We start from the raw sequence: 20612 nt of genomic DNA on the forward strand, positions 1-20612 counted from the left end.
CCATCCCCATATCCTACACACACACCTTTCCCTCTGTCATCACTCACAAGTGGGTCCCTCAGGACTAATTCATTCTGCCCCTTAACTGCGTACATATCAGTTACTTCAAGAAGACCAGAATTTCCAGATCATTCTTTACTCAGATTTTAATCCTCTAGTTCTAGGGAAATGGAAGTTGTCTTTGTGATCCTCTCCCACTCCTTCCCAACTATTTGAGATGCTTTCAACTAGGCCCTCTTATTCAAAGTCATTAATAGCAAAGGCTTTAATGTTCCCTCACCTCCTTGCTTAACTGAAACCTGGGACACTCCTGAAACCTCACTTTCTATGTGGCAATCTCAGGTGATGGCTATTTGTGTCGAAGATGAGGTAGTGAATTTCTTGTCTTCATTGCTGCTTCATGGCTTTTTCTCTCCCTTCTTAAAGAGTCACAGATTTGAGTCTCATATTATCAATCCATACTTCCTACTGTCTCTCTTTGTGGAAGTCATTTACCACTCCTTTGGAACACTTCCTCAAATTCTCTAAAGGTTTTTCAACTCTTGGCTAAGGGTAACTCTTAGCAACATGACTCCCAAAATAAATTTTTGAAATTACAACATACACAGATAATATTTCTAGTATCTTGGCTTCTCAGTTCTTTGATGTTTATCTTCAGAGCTGTTTTCACCTACTCTACCTTATGCCTGGTCCTCCCACGGCATGATTTTGATCAATGACTCCAAACCCTCCATAATCTCCAATTATCACCTCCATCCTTGTAGCTCACTCCCTATAAACTCCAATTCCAGTAATCCCTTGGCCCAGATGTTTTCAATCCATTAACTTTTGACCCAGATTTTCAATCCATTCTCTCCAGCACATTTTCACTGTCCTTTCCTACCCTTGGGCCCTCACTTTCTTCTCTATGTATCCTATTGATCAATCATTATACTGACTCACTTGCATATACCCTCAACTCTCTACCTCTTCGAGGCTTCGATTAATGAAGTCACATTATTGTCACTGATGGATCTGAAAACAAAACCGGAATGTAGCTTGGGACCATGCCTCAGGTAAAACCGAAACATTGTTCTGGATCCAAAATGGTGTTATAGGATTTGTAAAATAAGATACCATTTTGGATCCAGAACAGTATTTCAGTTTTCTCTGAGGCATGGTGCCAAGCTACATTCTGGTTCCGTTTTCAGATCCATCAGAGACAATAATGTGACTTCATGCTCTGGAAACTCCACTGGTGAGCGGTTCCACCATTTCAGGCAAAGAGGCAGTAGTTCTTCTTCCACTATGTATTGTGATGTTTAATTAATGGGTGTAAAGCAATTGGAGAGTTCCAGATGAAAGCCTCCATAGAAGGTAAGTACAACAAAAATTATGTAACCATTGCATAATGTGTCATCTCAGCTGGCTCGGCTGATGAAGTTGTCAGGTGATCAGTTATTGTTGAGTTCCTCTGGAGAAACAAGGTCCAAAATGGGATTGGTCTTACCCAGAACATGGTATCACGGTATATACCTGGAAATGTATCTCGCCAAGACTTGTTTGTTTGGCAAGAAATTACTTTTTAACTCCAACTCAGGTGCTTCCATAAAGGTGTCTGATCACAACTAAGTGAGCTAAGTAATAAGTGAGGCATTAAATTTATGCATAGTTTGCATTTTACAACTTTACTTCCAGATGTGCTCATGACAGGGAAGGTAAATAAGGTGTATCTCTAGGGTCAGCTCTAATCAATTGGTTAAGGCTGTCAGGAGGGCAGTAATGAAAAGGATTCTGAGGCCACACCTAGGGTCTTCAGAAAAGAGGGTCATTGGAGATGAACTTTGACTCTTGTGGCAGTGAAAGCAGAGTTGTAGCAAAAGTGCTTTGTAACTTCCTTGCCTGGTATAGGCCATAATTACTATGCTTAAGTAGAAAGTGGTAATGATATTCACACGCATATCTAGGAAAATCCCTCAGGGTATGGTACACCCAATCCTGCTAAGTCATGTTCATTTCTCTAAGTACAGACATAAAATATTTATTCAGTTGGATTTTTTCCTAGTAACTAGCTAATCTGAAAATAACCAACTGATTTTTATTAAGCCATTGTTCAGTACACAGTTATTTGATTAGACTGAACTTGCTTTTCTTCATACTAGTGCAGATACAGCTTAAATATCTTTTGAGTGAATATTTGCTAGGGTTTGGCTTAATTTCTAATCAAACTCTGAAGGGCCTTTGGGCTTCAGAAAGTTTGAAACTATAGAATTACCTTGTTCTTTCTTGGGGCCAATTAACTGGGCAGATTCTTTGCATTCAATTTGAGGCTCCTGAACCTTAGCTAAAGTTTCATTTTCTCTCTCAGCAGTTGGAAACCTATCTCCTTGCACAACAGAAACTAAGCATGAACCTCAGGCGTACTGAGCTGAACAGACCTTGGCGCCAGTCCCCAAATATTGATGTGCAGAATCTCCCAGAAAGTGCAGTTTCACTCTTCTCCCTTTCATAAGCGGTGAAAGGAAGTGAAGGAAGTATGCCAGGTTGTTATTCAACTCTAGTATTTAATCAAGCATTACTCAGGCTCTTCTGAAACTCTCCGGCTTCTAAATTGAGAGGAAAAGCAAAGAGAACACAGGATGGAAACTACTTAATTGAGCAGGCTCCCAGGATTACTCAGGATCACGTGGCCATTCTCAGCCAGACTCCAGTTACTCCCCAAACTTCCGAAAGTCCTGGTGATGATTTCTAACTTAATATTTCACAGCTTTCTCAAGGATCCGATGCACATTAATCCACTTGGTGTTCAGTGTGACTTTCTATAAATCCAGTTTCAGTGCACTGCAGACACCACTTTCTCCATTCAGGTATTAAGTACACAAACAGGGCATCCCCACCACGGGAAAGAAAGATTTGTTTATGTGTTAGGAGGACAGTACGTGGCTGGCACATGAGCAACAGGTGCAGGGCTGACTCATTTTGGTTTCCTCACCTGCGAAGGGGGAACCCAGCATGTGTCAGAAATTCCTGATAGAGCAAGGACCATTACCAAAGTCTTTGCCCTTTTTTTTTTTTCTGTTTTTCATTTAAGGCAAGAAATGTATGTCCTTTGTTTGCCAACACTTAAGAGAACTAGCCTGTCCCGAAAGTCAAAGCACCCAACCTATGAAAGCTGGAGGGTTGGGCTTTTTTTTTTCTTTTTTTTTTTAAAGGCCTGAATGAGGTGATAGCTTCATGCTGACAGCTGAGAAGCAGGTCAGTCAGGTTCTTGGGTGCTCTATTACACAAGCAAGATACGACCAGCCCCACCTAATTTTGTTTCTCTGGCACCCTCCTGCTCAGTGGGACATCAGTACACCTAACCCATCTGCTTTCTCTAATGCAAGACAGACTCATTCCAACCAGAACAGCTGTGATACTCCAGTTCTTGTCTGTAAACACCTCCTAGACCTGAAGGTAAGTGTGTGCTGGATTACATAGGATCCCTAGTCCCTCATCCCTTGCTCTCTCGCTCTCTCTCTTACTTATTTACTAAATAGAATCAAAGCAAGTTGAACTTTTGGCAGAACAGCCTGGCAAGCACCTACAGAGACCCTTGTAAAGACAGGTAGTTGTTTCATCAAGTAATTACCTTCCAAATGAGCATTTGTGCTGAGTTAATTTTAAGAACTATTGCCAAATTTGCTAGATGATGAAACCAGCTGAAGAGTTAAATAAAACCTTGCTTAAAACGTAAGTGACTACAAGAGAGAGTTTTCTTAAGTCAGATCTTAGTAAGTTTCAAAATGTTTAAAGCGGAAGTGGCTACGTGAATATAAGTGAATATTTAGATTTAAAGTATGCATTTGGTTCAAAGGTTCTTGCTAAAGTATTAGAATACAGTAGCTTTTGAAAAACAGTCTGCTAATGCAATGAATTATTAACCTTCTATATATCTTTCCCAAAGATTTTCTTAATTAAAAATTGGCAACGTGATGTCTATGTATTATTTTACTTAGCATGGTATGTGTACATGTATAGCACTCAACGGAAATCTAAAAGGCTAAGCCGGTGGCTGCAAAAGACATCCCATGGATCAGAGATGTGGATTAAGTTTCTTAAATTTACTTTGCTTGTTCTGCGTAAGGCTCCTCTTATTAAAGGGATGCTGATTTACTGTTTAACACTTTCTAATCAGTCCATAGAGGCTGCTTCTGCAGACAGTGAAACACGAGAGAAGGCTGGAAACCCCATGTTTGGAAATTTGGGTCCAGAATATTTCTTTTGGAGACACGATCTTTCTAAGCTTAACACTCTTCCACCTAATTATTTCAGTATTGAAGTTTATGACTGAGAATGCCCAAGTTAGCAAGGACTATGACATTCTATCTATTTTCCTGGGCTTATGCATTTCTCAGTCTTTTAATTAAAATGATCATAAACTTTTGAAGTTTATTATTTCCTGAAAGAAAGTCATGTTTTTCCTTTTATTTGTTTCTTTCTTTTAAACTCAAAGTGAAATGATGTGGGTCCTCAGGTATAATCCTACCTTCTGACTAGTTAAATCTTCACACCCTTTCAAAACCCTCTTATAAAAGAGGCATTTTGAGAAGCATGATTCCTTATGTCTTCATTTACTGTGGTTCTTTCATCTAGGGACAGCAAAATGCTGTCCAAGATTGGAAAGTCCACTCAGTGTAACACTCAAGTTCTGTCTGGGATATTGGCTACACGTCAGACTGAGTTTCCTATGACAAAGACAAACGAAACTCATCTGTCGTAATTTTTAGCCAGAAACCTATAAGAAGAATGATCACAGGCAACTGAGAGAGAAGTAGTACAGAATATACTCTTTAGTTATTTCACTACAGAAACATGTTTTTATATTATCCTCTCAGTGCAGCTAAAGTAATGTTTTTATTTAAAATTTCTGATTTTGATTTAGTTTAGAATGACTAGCATTTCTCTTCCCTTGCATGGGTTGATTACCTGATAGAAACCAGGGCACCTCCATATTTTTAAAGCTTGGTATAAAATGGGTATGACTCGGTTACAACAGGAGGGCTGGGCAGAATAATAACTTTACGAACTTAAGGAGGAACAATTTTATGCACAGTAAGTGTGGATTTTCTTTCCTTAATTGCCACAGGTTTCTGAGGGTTTTTTGTTTGTTTTTTTTCCCCTCTCACCACCTCCTGAAGCCCTCTATACAAAAGTAGTAACGTGAAACCACTCTTTAGTGCCAACACCAAAGACAGGGGAGAAAATAGTTTTCATTTTCTTTGTATAGACGAATTATTTTTTTAAAAAAACCAGTGAAACTCACACTCTCCGAAAGTATATTTTTAAAGTTTCTGAACATTAGAAACAATAAAAAATTTCAATATATACAGAAAGATTTAGAATCTTTGTTTCAGGTATCACAAATTGGATGGAAATCCTCCTCTGTCTTTCTGTTCCCTTTATAATAATTCTCATCTTAGAAGTTTTTCAAGTTTGTAATGAGTTTATCTCTGTTCCTAGGTTACATCCTGAAAAGTCCTCTTAGGAATTTCCACCTAGGGGCAAGAAGGGGCAAAGAACAGAAGAAATGATGCTGCCTGGTCCTCCTGGTTTTCTCTCTCTCTCCAATTTCACTTTCTTTCATCCCCACATTCTCTCTGTCTCTACCGTGCACCTGGTTGACTGATGAATCTTGGGAACACAGAAGCATGCCATCCATCATCCAGCATAGCTTTACACACAAATATACCACACAGTTTACATATCTCAACTCTAGAGATGGAAAGAGGCTGCAAGAAAAGGGTAAAGATAAAGAATACAGAGTACTTTTATTGTCCTCTGGAGCTTCTGTACCACTTCCATTAACCTTCCCTGCTTATAATGTGCTTGGTTCAAACTTAACCAAAATTGCCTAGTTCTTGCCCCAGCAAAAATCCAGGGCTGGGGTTCTGAATAGCTGATGGCTTCAATTCCTGGCTGCTTCTGTCCCTTTGAGATGAATGGACCTGAGTAAGAGGTGTAACCTGGCTCTCTTAGAAGCCAGAGAGCAGAAGCAAAGTTGTCCCCAGCTGCCAAGCTAGGACAGCAGGAACGAATCAATATTCACAAAAGCCTTTCCCACAACTGTATTAATTTTAGAATAAATGGCAAAGAGCCTTCACAACATGCTGTCTTATCCCACTCTTCCCTTTCTCTCTTTTCCCTGGACATGAATTATAGGCAGTAACAGAATGCTTGGCTCATTGCGGGTGTTGAAACCTTAGGTTTTCAAGTTACAATCAAAAGCTGGGTAAAGGGTAGCAAGATCCCCTTGGTGGTTCCATGTTACAAGCAAAGTGAAACAGGAACAACAAAACTCACTTTGTTGACTCTTGGTATGTGGATTCTCATTACTGGAAAGGACCAAAAGCTCTATGCCACTTTCCTCATGTGACATTATGAGAAAATTAGATGAAAAGCTAAGGGTTGTTTTTTGCTCCCCTCTGGTAACCACTTCTTTAGGAAGAGAAAATAACCAGAAAGCCTAGGTTTAGGGAAAGCAATCAAACTGCCTAACAATAAGACAGGTGGCCAAGTGCAATGCATAAACAAATCAGATCACTGGCAGTAGACAATGAAAAAGATTATAACGTTTGCTATGAAACTGACAGAGTTCACAGGAAAGAGCTGTTTCTGAAAAGGTCCATGTACGTATTTTTAAACTAAATTGAATTGTATTTTAAATGTGCTAGGTGAAGCAACAGTTTAGTGAAATATTGGTGAACTTCAGGTCCTGGGGATAATCATTCCTGTGTTGTTAATGTTAATCTGTAAATTACATGGTAAAAGTGTTTATCTAGAAACCATGGAGACAATTGTTGGGATTTTCTTAAATTAGGATAAAAGTGTACTTAGTATGTTTAAGAGGCACTTAAGGGAGAAGTCACTATTTTTCTAGTGTTTAAAAATGTGGGATTATCACCTGCTCTGGTTAAAATAAAATTTGGAGGATTTCATTATTCTTTAGTATGCTGTGCTAAGAAAACATTTGTGGGAAGAGTTCTAAAAACCAGCTGATTACCAAATTCTATATTCCTTTGTAACTTTTGTTACATAGATGAGTGATTACTAGCTTTCAATGCCAAGGTCTGAATCCTAACCCTATCTTTCAGCCACTAGCTATGTGTCCTTGAATACATTATTTACACTTTTTATGTCCCATTTAATTATCTGTAAAATAGGATTAATAATCCTTTCCTTATTGTTTGATTGTTTTTGTTAAGAATTAAATGAGAAAACATGCAAAGCATCTGATGTAATAGATGCATACTAGTAATATGTTTTCCAATTATGTTAACAATTTTTAGGATCTAAATGAATTTTCTTGATTATCACAGAAAAGTGAATGAAATATAAATAAACAGAATTATCACAAATACAAATACCTATATAATCGCTACCAAGTGAAGAAACAGATTATTAGGAGCACACAGAAGTCCCTTTCATGCCAGCCCAATCAATACTGTCTCCTTCCTTCCCACAAGTAACCACTTTCCTGACTTTTAACATTCTAGTTTTTGAACTTTATAAACATGCAATCATACAGTACAACGGGCATTTTAAGCTCTGCATGATATTTGTGATAATCACTCATGTTACTGTATGCAACTCATCTGTGAATCTCATTTATTTTTCGTGTGCAAATATTAAACAGTTTATTATCCAACCTGTTACTGGTGGATGTTTAGGTTGGAGACACATAAATAATGCCCTTATGAATGTTCTTGTATGTCTGCCTGCTTGCTTTTTAAGTAGAACTTTCTTAAGTGATAAGCACAGGGCATGGAAATGACTGTATCTTTTAAACCTTAGAAATCCACAGGTATAGACTGCTTGCTAAAAGTCTTTGGAGAAAAAATATTATATCAGGATGTATTATAGATAAGTCTAAGTTGTACCACTGTGTAAGTAATCATTAAGCAAGGAGAGGGGTACTTAAAACCACACGATAATCAGAGGGAGTAATTTAGAGGCTCCTCAGACCCTAGTGAAAAATCATCAAGGTTGAAAACATTTGTAAAAATTTCTGGGGGAGCTTTTAAGAAATGGCAATTAATGTTAGACATAAATAATAGCAGTTGCACCTCCTTCCTTTTCTTATCTCAGTCATCCTGGAGGCTTTTAGTGAAAAATAAGCTCTAAGGTCCAATTCAAAGAACATAAAATCAGTTCTCAGACTTTATTATTTGAAGAGGAATAGTCTAACATTTTTTTTTTACCTTTTTCAATTAAAAACACTTTAAATTTTAGCACCTAATTAGGTTGGAGTCAGTAGATTTGGCTTTCAGTGCTGCTACTTTTACCTTCCATTACTGGTCACTCTGAACCTCGGTTTCTTCATCTGCAAAATGGGGATAACGTGAGCTACTCTTTTTGTCTCAATGGATCGTTGTGAGGCTCAAATGAGATGATGTTATAAACTGTAAGACATTTTTAGAAATATTATTATGTTTTAATAAGAAGAAATGGAAGTTAACAGTCACTAACTGCTTACTTTAGGCCCGATATTGTTTAGAGTACTTCTACATAAATCATTTCATTTAGTCTGCAGAACACTGTGAAGTCAGCATGATTATGATATTGATAAAGCAACTGCTTAATGGGATGATTATTTTTCACATGTTATTCGTGATAGAAACCAGAATTACAACATAAATATAATTTCAAAACCATTCCCCCATATCCTCCTATCTATGAATTGTGGCGCTTCCACACTTAAGAGGCAGAATGATGTGCCCAGATTGGAGGTCAGAAGCATGGTTTCAAACTTCAACTCTGCCACAATCTAGTTAGGTACTTTTTTTCCACACACACTCACAACCAGTTTCTTCATTTATACAAGGGAATGCAATGAAAAAATCCCCAATTCTAAAAGTATTTCTGACTTTCTGTTATTTGGGATTAATAGGAAAAAGGGTAACATGAAGTAAACATGCTGTGAAAAAAGGGATGTTAACCTCAAATTCAAGTAACTCAAATTAGGAACTAATAAAATGTTTTCAAGTGAAGTTCCTGACTGACTCACTTTAAACTGGTATGTTTACTGTATAATCAATAACATCATTTTCATAATAAATACTCCAAATTACATCTTTATAAAGAACATGTTTTCTTAAATAGGTTGAAGAAAGCAGCCCTATATTACATTATTTTTAAAAAATTTCTTAGTAGTCCATATATTGTACAATACGTGTGTGTGTGTGTGTGTGTGTGTGTGTGTATTTCAACTTGTCCCAAGCTAAATGGTCTTTGAAATAATGAAATAGTAGTGTCTGGCTTGACAAAGATTTTGCATGGCATTCCCTAGAGGAAGAAAGAAAGAAATACTATATAGAAAATAGAACTCAGTAACTCTAGTTTTAATAAAATCCAAAGGAAATAAACTTTTGGAATAGAGTATGGTACTATCATGTCAGCATTATGTCTCTGGATTTTTTTTATCACTTTAAAAATGTAGATCCATTTAAAAAAACCTCAATACTTCATTTAATAATTCAAATGGTCATTATTTTCTTTCAGATTCTCATTAACACCAATGCCAAAGAAGATTACAATGTTGACTTCAGTCAAAATTCTGTTGATTTCAATTTTGTTTAGTTTACTACTATTTGGAAGTCATGGAGAAGAAGGTCGAGAAATAAACACAACACAAAACATTGCAGAAGACTTAAAAACAAGGGAAAATCAATCTATTCCTTTGGAAAGTGAAGCAAATTCAACCTCAGATAAAGAAAATAGAGAAACCTCCCATCCCAAGGCAACTAATTTCTCTTTTGGGGATCCATCAAATAAAACCCATGGAACAGATTTCTACCATAATTTGTCAACAGACAACTCTTCCAGTCTCAAACTCATGCCCACACTTTCCCCAAGTCCTCCTTTGAGCCACAGCTTTGTTTCTAAATTGCCTCGGAACTCATCCGTAGCAGATGAAAATCCTCTGCCAGTCTCAGCACCTCCCAATACTACAGCTATTGTATCTTCCGAAAACTTCACTCGGTCTTCGGTCAATGATACCATGAAAGCTCCTGACAACAGTTCCATTACAGTTAGCAACCTCCCTTCAGGATCAAACACCATATCTGTGACCCCCATGATAATGGAAACAGATGGATGGCCTACCATGACTGGAGATAGCTTGGCGGGCTTTACTGCCTATCAAGAAACAACTTTATATCCCACCTTGAAATTCACCAATAATTCAAAAATCTTTCCAGATACATCAGACCCCCAAGAAGGTAAATATAAATGGATTTAATTTTCCTTTTGTGTGAAACTGAATCTCCAAATAAGTCATGACACCTAAGAAATGCACCACACTAGAAAAAAAGGAGACTGCAATAGCACAGGTGGTTCTTATTTTGCGGGGAGAAACCATGATATTCATAGTGAATAGTGAAGGGATTTTAGGGCTTAAGTCAGCAAAGACTAGTCATTACTGTATGGGAATGTGAGAATGTGATGAGACTGGGACAAAATGAGAAGTAGGTTAGATTGAAAAGAAACAGAAACTGAGGTAGTGGTACAGTTTTGAGATACTGGGTAACAATTTCTACTGCATTTCAGAAAGACTACCTGAAATTTCACAGGCTTTTAGGAATATGATACAACTGAAGTTTAAAAATATATGTATTTTTAAATATATATATTAAAAATATATGTATTTAAAAATTTTAAACTCAACAGAAGAATACCCTCAATTTTTAGTTCAGTACCTACTGAACACCATAAAAATGGAATTCAGCTTTGAGTAGCACAAGAAAATTGTGTTATGGGGACATTTCTGTTTCATTTAGAGATTAGTCAAGCTTTAAAACATAAAGTGGAAAAGATCTCTAATGTTTAATGAAAATTCATTCTATTTTATTTTCTCAGGTCTAACCATGTTTTTGTTTTCTGAATTAAAAAAAAATAACTCCTCTTTTCCCCCCATGAACTCACTGATTTCCAATACAACTTATCTACAGATTATATTAGTGATATAAACACCAAATCATATAAACAAATTCCTATTTGAAAGTGGTTAGTGTACAGGAAAAGTTTTACATTCTGAAATCTAAGATTATTATAGTATTGCAACCAGTATATTGTATGTACATATATTTTCATAATTTTAAGACATCTTTCCATTCATACATACTCTGATATTCCATCAGAAAGATTTTTTTTAAACTATTCTGTTTTGTCTTTCTAAGCTTAATATACGTATTGAGAATACTGAGTACTTAATCCTACCACTGCTCATTAATCAAAAAACACTTAGTTAACTTTGCTTCACTTTTATCTTGGTAAAAAATGTGCTGCTGTTGACCTTCCAACATGTTTTTTGTGTATAAATGGAATCTGATATAGAATTAGAGACCCTATAAGACCTCTTGCCTACCTAATTAATAAGCTTCTCAACAAATTTTTTTTTAACTTGAAAATAAAATGCACTAAGTATAAATCCAGGAAGCATTCAGTGATTTATTGATGACTTAGTCTTCAAATAAGGTGCTTGATAAAGGGGATGATAGAATGAAATTTTGGACTCCTTTAACTCAGACCTACACATCTATTCGCAGTGTGCAAGGCACTGCAAACATCCTGCTTTGTTTGGTCTATTTGTTGTATTTGGAAATACCCTCTATCAGGATATATTTCTTTTTCTTCATAATGCCTTTTCACTTGGGGTTTGTGGATTCAATTCCTATTACCTACTTACTCCCATTAGCTTTTAACTTTTCAATTATTATAGAAACAAACTCAAAGCTTATCTCACCATTAAAGTTCATCAGAGATTCAGAGTTGATTAAAAACATAATATAGAATTCAACATAGAAATTAGATCTTAATAGAGAAAACACATGGCATTTCAGTACTATTAGTGTTAATATGTAATGAGATAGTTATAAAACTAAAGCTTAGAAGTATTTCAAGATAATTCAAATTTTGAAGTACAGTTTTATCAGGAAGCATATTTTCCAATATATCCCCCAAACTCAGTACTTTATAAAACACACACACACACACACACACACACACACAATGTATATATATTCCTCTGTAAATACATATCCATTATCTAATTTAAAAAAAAGTGTTAAACATTCTTTGCTTACACAAAGTCCGCATGTATATATTTCTGTTCTTTGAATAACTGTTTTCTATTTCTTATCTGTAAATTATTTTTTCTTTGTCCTCTAGAGAACAGAAATACAGGAGTGGTATTTGGGGCCATTTTAGGTGCTATTCTGGGAGCTTCACTGCTTAGTCTTGTTGGCTACTTGCTGTGTGGAAAAAGGAAAACAGACTCATTTTCCCATCGGCGACTTTATGATGACAGAAATGAACCAGGTAAAAGCAACTTTCAGAACTTCACCTGTACACAGTGGTTTTAACTAAGTGAAGTTGCTAACGTTCACTGCATTATCTAGAAGGCATTTAGAGATTCATATGACAGAAACTAACTAAAGATTTATTCTGATCTATTCTCTCTTTCTCAAAGAACATAACCAAAATAACTATGGAACTGTGTGTGAAATTTTAAAACCATTTGGAACTGTTGCTCATCGCATCACAATTGGTTTTAAGTAATAATCCCAGAACCTAAAACATATCATTATAATTGAAAGATAATGGCATGATATTAAGAACAAAATGGCCAGTTTTGTTAGCAAGTAACTGGGGAGCCATTATTCACCATTGTTGGATCTCTTAGTAGCAGTAATTTGAACAATGATTTATTCTAATCTGGAGCTCTTGCAAAGTTTGCACATATACAATAGCCCTCTATTAATTATCTTAATGAGTCTCTAAAACAGAATTGCTAAAGGGTTGCATATTTGGGTACATAAAGTCAGATAAACCTTAATTCAGAAATTTCCCGAACATGTGATGCAAAAAAACCACCACATCTATGGATGAGAAATGTGTCTGCTAAGAATAAAGCACTGTGTTTGATCTTAATAATGCAGTAGTAATTAGGACAGAAATAAAATCAAATGCTTGATTCAACCCTTTTTTTCTTTAATATTTCAGGACAAAAAAAAAAAAATCTGTTTTCTGGTTTACACAAGGGACTCTTGCCACCATAAAAAATAGTTAAATGCCCCTGTTGGGTCTCATTGATAAAGACTTGTTGATTTTTGATAAGTTTGGAACATTACTGATATATTGTTAATTTTCAAAATCAAATCCATTAATTGTAAGTTAACTGAATTCTGTTTATGGACTTCTAGCAATCCATAGAAAATAAAAACTATCACTTTTCAAAATTGAAGGATAGGATTTCAATCAACAGGGTTTTCCAAACTTTTTCTTTTTAACTTCAGAATATTTTCTTTAAATGTTATCACATGCAAAAGCTCAGTCTAACAACTTGATATAATCTAAGATATTGTGATCGAGGCATAATGGAATAATTCAATTACACCACCTGTTTTACTCTTTCAGCTTTGAGACACCTTTCCCAAATTCCTAAGGTTCCTGGGGGTCCAATTTGTAAACAGAAGGCTTAAGGAATAGGTAGGATATGAGAATACCTAGCTGAATAATGAGATTACTAGTCTAATTAGTAAGTAGTCCCTGCTTTAGTATTCAAATACCTAGTGCCCCAAGTTTTCTTTAAATTCAAGAATATAAAAGAAATAATAGTTGTTTGTTGAAAATAAAAACAATCTCCAATATTATTAATCGGGATAATAACCTGTATCTCTCAGAAGGAAACATAAGATTTTACAAATTGTTTTCTTTCATCTCCATCTTCAATGGCTCACCCATAATGATATTAAGACCCTTGGTAAAATAATGACACATTTTAAAATTAAAGCTCTTCACTTTTTAAAAATTATTTTTATACCAGAAGTAAAAATTCTGAACATGTTGACAAGGCTCTGAATTCACAAGATTCAAAAGTCAATGAGAGGGCTTCCCTGGTGGCGTAGTGGTTGAGAGTCCACCTGCCGATGCAGGGGACACGGGTTCGTGCCCCGGTCTGGGAAGGTCCCACATGCCGCGGAGCGGCTGGGCCCGTGAGCCATGGCCACTGAGCCTGCGCGTCCGGAGCCTGTGCTCCGCAGTGGGAGAGGCCACAACAGTGAGAGGCCCGCGTACCGCAAAAAAAAAAAAAAAAAAAAAAAAAAAAAGTCAATGAGACATGTCAATACTTCTTTATATAAAGTATTGCTATATTTCTGTTGTGATCTCTCCCTTAGTTCCTTTATTTTTGGACCACCAGCAGTGAAATTTTGGAAGTTAAACTGTTCATAGTTTTAGAAGAAAAATGTGGCTTGCAAAATATGTACTTATTTAAAATTCAAAACTAATCTCTGGAAATCCCATATAAAAACGTGTAACTAACTCATCCAGAACAATTCCTACAGTCTAGCAGATGCCTGAGCATGCATCTTCCAGACTGTCACTATAAAGCAATTTTTTTGTTGCTTTTTTAGTTCTGCGATTAGATAATGCACCGGAACCTTACGATGTGAGTTTTGGAAATTCTAGTTATTATAACCCAACTGCGAATGATTCATCTACATCAGCAGGCCGAGAAAATGCACGGGATGGCATTCCTATGGATGACATACCTCCACTTCGTACCTCAGTATAAAACTAAGGGGAAAAAGGCTTCAGATGGCAAATGTTCACTATATCCTGGCCTTTCAAATCCTTCATCCAAAAGCTGAAGCAAGATCACTCTCATGTGGCCTGTGCCAAAGAGAACTGTAAAAGCATGAGACGAGTAGCAGAAACATAGAGGATAAATCATCCAAAAGGTTTCCTTTCTTCCATTTCTCACTGTGCTGAATCATCTATTGAGTAACCTTAATTTATATTTTGGTCTATTTTTTTCTTAGCAGGAAATGTTTGTGGAATCAGGTAAAACTGAAAGATTTCACCATGATTGCCCCACCCAATAATTTAATTAAAAAATCCTTATCCTTCAATGAAAATAGGGACCCCAAATTACATTTTTACTTTTTTTGGGGGGGGTGAATTGACTCTTCACTGCTCCCCGTGTAGTCATAATACCATATATCAAGACTGGCATTTTGCTGAAGGAAAATTGGAAGGGTGATTTTATTTTTTTTAAATTTTGACTTAAAGCTAGAAAGAGAGTATGGCACAGATTCTGTTCCTGGGAAATCTAAGTAACAGGAGTGAGAGGCTTGAATTCTAGTACATTTTACTTTTCTGTATCAGCAGGTACATAGTCAGCCCCTTGAGTTGCCAAGTTGACACTGACTTTGCATTCAACAGACTATGGTAGGAAAGCTGACCCTAACCAGGAAAGTGATCACTTCTCTTCAAAGCATGGGGAATTCCAATCTGTGGTTTAATTTAGGCCACAATTAATTGGGTTCTTTAAAAACTCAGTGAGAAACTTAGTGAAAAAAGTCAGCCACTGCATATACCTATACATAACTTTTACAGTTTTAAGATGCTGGATAGGAACAGGATTTATTTTGTATTAGACATTATTGCTCAATCATATAGGGAATAGATTCTGCATCTCTAAGTGCATAAAATGTAAGGTTAAAAAATATATAATGGAAGCCTTAAGCAAACAAAACATTTTCTGAGTGTCACTTTCACAAGTGAAAATACAAGACGCTTAATTTGGATTCTAGTATATTTCAGTTTGTTTTCAATTACTGCCTGTTTTGGGCAGGAAAAATATACTCCACAGTATAGGAAGGTTGAGGCTTTAGGGATTAGAAGATTAAATCAAGAGTTAAATTCCCAAAGAAGCAGTGAATGTGTGAAGAGGGCATATGACACAAGAGATTTTACTGTTGAATTGATACATGGTATGTGTGTTTGCGTGTGTGCATGTATGGTGGGTATGAATAAACAGAGCAACAGCCTCAGAAAACGAGGGCCAGGAAGTAAGCAATGGAAGAACATACTTACCCCATATTGCCATAAAAATAGCAAAGAAGACTGTCCCTCCATTATCAAACAGATATGTTACCTTAGTGGAAAACAAACAAAAGTATTAGTCACACTTTTGGTTATAATAATCCAGTGATTACTGTTTGCATTTAGGTACTACTGATTTTTTTTCCCAATGGAATCACATTATTTTATAGTTTTCAAATATAAGATAGGCAGTCCTTTCATGGGTCCTGCAACTGTTTCATGTGATTTTCTCATGGGGAGAGGTGAGGAGTCAGCATTTCCCCCCTTCTCTTCTCTTTTCCCCTTTGACTCTACCTTCATTTCTGCTTAGAAGTGGTTCTCGTACCCTGAGGAAGTACTTGTGGGCCACAAGTAGAAGCTACACAGAGAGCTTTAAGAAGTTAGCTTTCCAGTGAAGGCACACCTAGCTGCACTTCCTGTTAGCAAAACTTCCAGGATTGGGAGAGTTGCAAAATGCAGAATTCCATTAGTGATCCAGCACTTCCAAGGGAAAGGGATCACAGTGCCATCCCTACTCTCTGATGTCTTTCAGAATGTGCCATGGGTCATTAAGAAATTTCATAAATCACTGGACATTTAGGATATAGTCCAAGTGTTTTTTAATCAGACATGACCTGAAGTTTTATAAAGAACAATGTACAGTTATACAACATTATTGAATATACATTTCAGGGTTGTAAGAATCGTTTGATTTTAATAAAGTATAAACTCAATTTACCTTTGCCTCTTTTTATTTGTGTAATGCCCTAACTATATTTATAATTTAGTGAGGGAGGTTAAACCAATATAGCCAAGCCAATGTATGTTTGGCAGTCATTTAAATACCATAGAAACTAAAGAGAAAATAGGGGCATTATCCTCACAGGAGTGAGAGGCCAACTGGGGGCTAAAGAACATTATTCTAAGGAAAGTGGGAGTAGAATGTTGTCCTCTTTGCTCAGTCTACAGTCTAGAGGCTGCTCAATGGGTGCATTAAAACAACATTAATGTGTATTTTAATTGTAACATCTGGAACACACTGTAAAATAATATAAAATAGATAAAGGTGGGATGTATTTTCCTATTATGTAGCATTACTGCAAACTTTATTATACAAAAGATGTGCTGCTTTTGAAAGTTGGTGGATAGGTGCACAATGTCCTAGATGCTTCTAAACTTCTAAGACTGTTAAGGCTTGGGCTTTTAAAAAATGTTATAGGACTTGGTTTTCACACCAATCATCAGTATATATTATGTACAATAGAGAAAAGGACCGCAAAGAAATTCTCTCACAGAGTTGATAAAATTCCACCCAGCGGGGGAATCCAGCTTTTTTGTGTCCAAAGGCATCCCACAGAAATACCTGCGGCTGCCAAGGAACTGAACAGCTGTCTGCTTTCCTTTATAAACAAGCCTAGTGCAGGAAAGAGCCTCTTAAGAGTGTTAGAACAGAGACTTCACACATGAGGACGTAAAGGTCACCAAGAAATAATGGCTACCCCTGCTCCAGAAACAGCCAGGTTTTTAGAAAAGTGACACATAAAAAGCAATACTTAACAACAATTGTGTTGCACAGACATAATTTGTCATTGTTCATGCAATATTTTCCTTAAAAAAGCTTTTCATTTTTTTTCTTATTAGTTTTGTTTACAAATCTTTCAGGCATTTTTAACTAAGTAAATTTAAATATCATCTTTTCAGAAACACATCCACAAGACACGGTGAGGTATACATGCCATATTGATGTAATGTGAGATTACATACATGTAGTGGGAGATAAAGCTAGAATGGGAACTAGGGAAGTCTTCAGAACTTGCCCTGAGGAGGAGTGTAAAAGTATAAAATCATTGTTTTACCCACTAAACTATTACATGTGGGGTGTATTATGACAGGGGAGACTGTGGAGATAAGAAAAGCACTTAGAAGCCTGTGGTTACAGCTTCCGATGATACGGGTTTTTTAGGGTGCCGATATGAGTTGCTGAATGGAAATGGAGGAGAGGGGGAAGGAAGAGTCAAGCACAGTGTGGATGGCTCAAGCTTAGATCGTGAGTGATCAGAAAAATCCCAAAGCAACGTAACAGACTTTTCTAAAAGCAAAAAAAAAAAAAGCTTGTCTGATCTACAAATGTATATTTGCATTTTATTGGAAAAATAGCTTGCCTTTATGCATAGGGAACCTTTGGACAAGCTTTTTATTCAACATTGTAAAGAAGACAGAATATAAGAAGACAGAAGCAAACTACGCCTCAAACAAAGCTGTGTTTTAGCACAAATTCTCCACTATCTTTTTATTTTTTATTTTTTTTTTGCGGTACGCGGGACTCTCACTGTTGTGGCCTCTCGTTGCGGAGCACAGGCTCTGGACGCGCAGGCTCAGCGGCCACGGCTCATGGGCCCAGCTGCTCCGCAGCATGTGGGATCTTCCCGGACCGGGGCACGAACCCGTGTCCCCTGCATCGGCAGGCGGACTCCCAACCACTGCGCCACCAGGGAAGCCCTCTCCACTATCTTTGACATGTGATTTCTCTTGCAGAGCTGAGTGTGGCTGGAAATCAATAAATGTGGATATTGTTTAAGGAGATACATTTCTTATTAGGTTGGAAGCTTAAACTCTATGTCTCCTCTACTGTAGTTGATAGATCTCTTTCTAAAATTGTTTCATGGGTTCAGAATAACTTAAGCCTCTGGAAACTGCCACTGGGCTAAGGTGAACAAGGTGCCTCTTGGGCAGATTCCACGCTGCGGGCCAGGAGATTACGGGGGGGGGGGGGGGCGGGGAGGGGAGAGGCAGGGTTTGGAATTTAGGCTGAAGTTCAGCCCTCTCTCGGTTCCTTAGCTCCTAATTCTTCGACAGGGCAAAATCTGTGTAACTATCCATGTCCATTGGACCGGGGCAAAGGTACACCAAACATGGCAACTTCATTTTTTTACCCCTCCCCCAACTCATTACTTATTTAGGGCAACAGCTTTTTAAATGTGGTCCTAGAAATCAGAATCACCTGAGGAGCCTCTTAACATGCAGATTTCTAAGCCTCGCCCTTGGCCAACTGATTCTGAATCTCAGGACGTGGGGCCCAGGAATCTGCTTTTTAACAAAAGTTCTAGGTGATTCTGATGTGTAACCTTATGCAGACTCATCCATGAAACTTCTTAAAGAAGAAAGATGGTCTGTCCTAATTCTGTTGGAGCCTTAATATCAGTATACAGTCTGAGGTTCACTCTAGGTATTGGATAAATGTTTGTTGAACAAGTGAAAAAACCCCAGATACTAATAACTGTTATAAATAAGGCTAACTTCAAAGGTTGAGTCATTTTTAAAATCATATGTAAAAACAATGCAGGACCCTTGTACCTGATGATTTCACCTTAACTGAGAAATCCTAGCATAATGGAAATTGACAGTGTGGTGTCAGGTGCTTTGAAAGAGTATGCAAATATCACTGAATTAGTTAATTGAAAATATTTCTTAATTCCCATACTTTTAAGTATTAAAAATGAAAACAGTCACCAAAGAAAATGTTAATGTACTTAAATATAATTTTTATTATATGACCGGACCATATTTTCTCTGAAACACACCCTTGAAATTATTAAGGAAATTATTACATGCACACACATATTTCAGTAAAATATGACAGGTTTAATTTCCTGTTACTTGTCACAAGTGGTGATTGATTCTATAAGAAATTGACCAGTTCCTAGATGATGTCGCTGGGTGATGGTGTAGGCTAGATGATTCTAGATTGGTGGCCTTGTTTCTTTGCTAAAAATCTCTTCCCTTATTTCTGATACTGCCCATACAGTAACCTCTAGGTGTTTAAGTATGTAAACTGATTTTAAAAGAGAATGTTTATTTTCATTCAATGAAGGAAGAGTAATTCTGATTTTTAAGGTGTAAACCAAGTAGCTACATTTTACCTTAGCCAGAGGAACAAATACAAGACACATTAAAGATTTCACCGTAGTGGGTTTTATGTCTTGTTTTGTTCCATAAGGCAATATTCTCCTCTGCAAGCTAACTTTTCCACCTACCTTATAATAGTTACCAAATGAATTCTTTCTGAGTCATACCTGTCCCTATATATACTATTTCTACAGAGTAAAGGAAGGATGTAGATACTGTACAATGACAAAGGCCCCCTAGATTTAATGTTTCCTTGGACAGTTTCTTCACTTTATCACTCTGCCACATATGAGTCTTAGCTTTAGTGTTCAGATAATGCCAGTGTGTTTTATTAGAACTGTCCAAGTAGAAGTAACATATGTATATATGGATTTGTTGCTGTCCCTAGGGCTGTTATATGTCTTTGAAATGCATGGACAAAGGGAAAAACACGCGTATTTACATCTAATGACTCTATACACTTGGTTTTTGCAAAAAGTGTTGAGAAAATGCTTCCCCAAACAAGACATCTTTGTGGAGCATTTAAAAGAATTCAACACTGAGCACATTTTAGAAATTAAATTATAAACAAAACAGATTTTTCCCATGCCATGCGTTCAAAATAAATAATTCAGAAGCTAATTTTACTAAGTTTTGGTCTCCTAGTAGGATCCTGAGTGGCTTTTGATTTTATATCCACCCTTGTCAAAAGTTAATTGTATAGAGGCCTCTACTTCTGAACAAGATGGAGTAACAGAGATTGATTTTACCCCCATTCTGAAAACAACCAAAGAATGCACAAATATATAAAGCAACAGATTTCAAGATTGGATGTGAGGCAA

At 36.7% G+C, this 20612-nt stretch overlaps 2 protein-coding genes across 2 annotated transcripts in view; one reads left to right on the forward strand and one right to left on the reverse strand.

The window, feature by feature from the left end:
* Positions 1–20612, reverse strand: part of ANO3 (anoctamin 3) — a 124298-nt gene that overhangs the window by 52318 nt on the left and 51368 nt on the right. The window contains exon 10 of the mRNA XM_089915034.1: positions 15898–15958. Within this exon, the coding sequence (XP_089771160.1) occupies positions 15898–15958 (61 nt within the window). The remainder of the gene's footprint in view (positions 1–15897; positions 15959–20612) is intronic.
* MUC15 (mucin 15, cell surface associated) lies at positions 3222–18657 on the forward strand. Its single transcript, XM_089915033.1, has 4 exons — positions 3222–3435; positions 9520–10238; positions 12187–12336; positions 14433–18657. The coding sequence occupies exons 2-4, from the start codon at positions 9536–9538 to the stop codon at positions 14591–14593; spliced, it is 1014 nt and encodes a 337-aa protein (XP_089771159.1). The 5' UTR covers positions 3222–3435; positions 9520–9535; the 3' UTR covers positions 14594–18657.

The sequence above is a fragment of the Delphinapterus leucas genome, chromosome 7 (genome assembly GCF_059928025.1).
Source record: "Delphinapterus leucas isolate spDelLeu-1000000601 "Yukka" chromosome 7, BTC_Dleu_Yukka2, whole genome shotgun sequence".
NCBI classification, from domain to species: domain Eukaryota; kingdom Metazoa; phylum Chordata; class Mammalia; order Artiodactyla; family Monodontidae; genus Delphinapterus; species Delphinapterus leucas.

Coding starts and splice junctions, on each gene's coding strand:
- MUC15 (XM_089915033.1), top strand. CDS start 9,536: ATGCCAAAGAAGATTACAATGTTGACTTCAGTCAAAATTCTGTTGATT. Junction 10,239..12,186: donor TACATCAGACCCCCAAGAAG/GTAAATATAAAT, acceptor TTTGTCCTCTAG/AGAACAGAAATACAGGAGTG. Junction 12,337..14,432: donor TGATGACAGAAATGAACCAG/GTAAAAGCAACT, acceptor TTGCTTTTTTAG/TTCTGCGATTAGATAATGCA.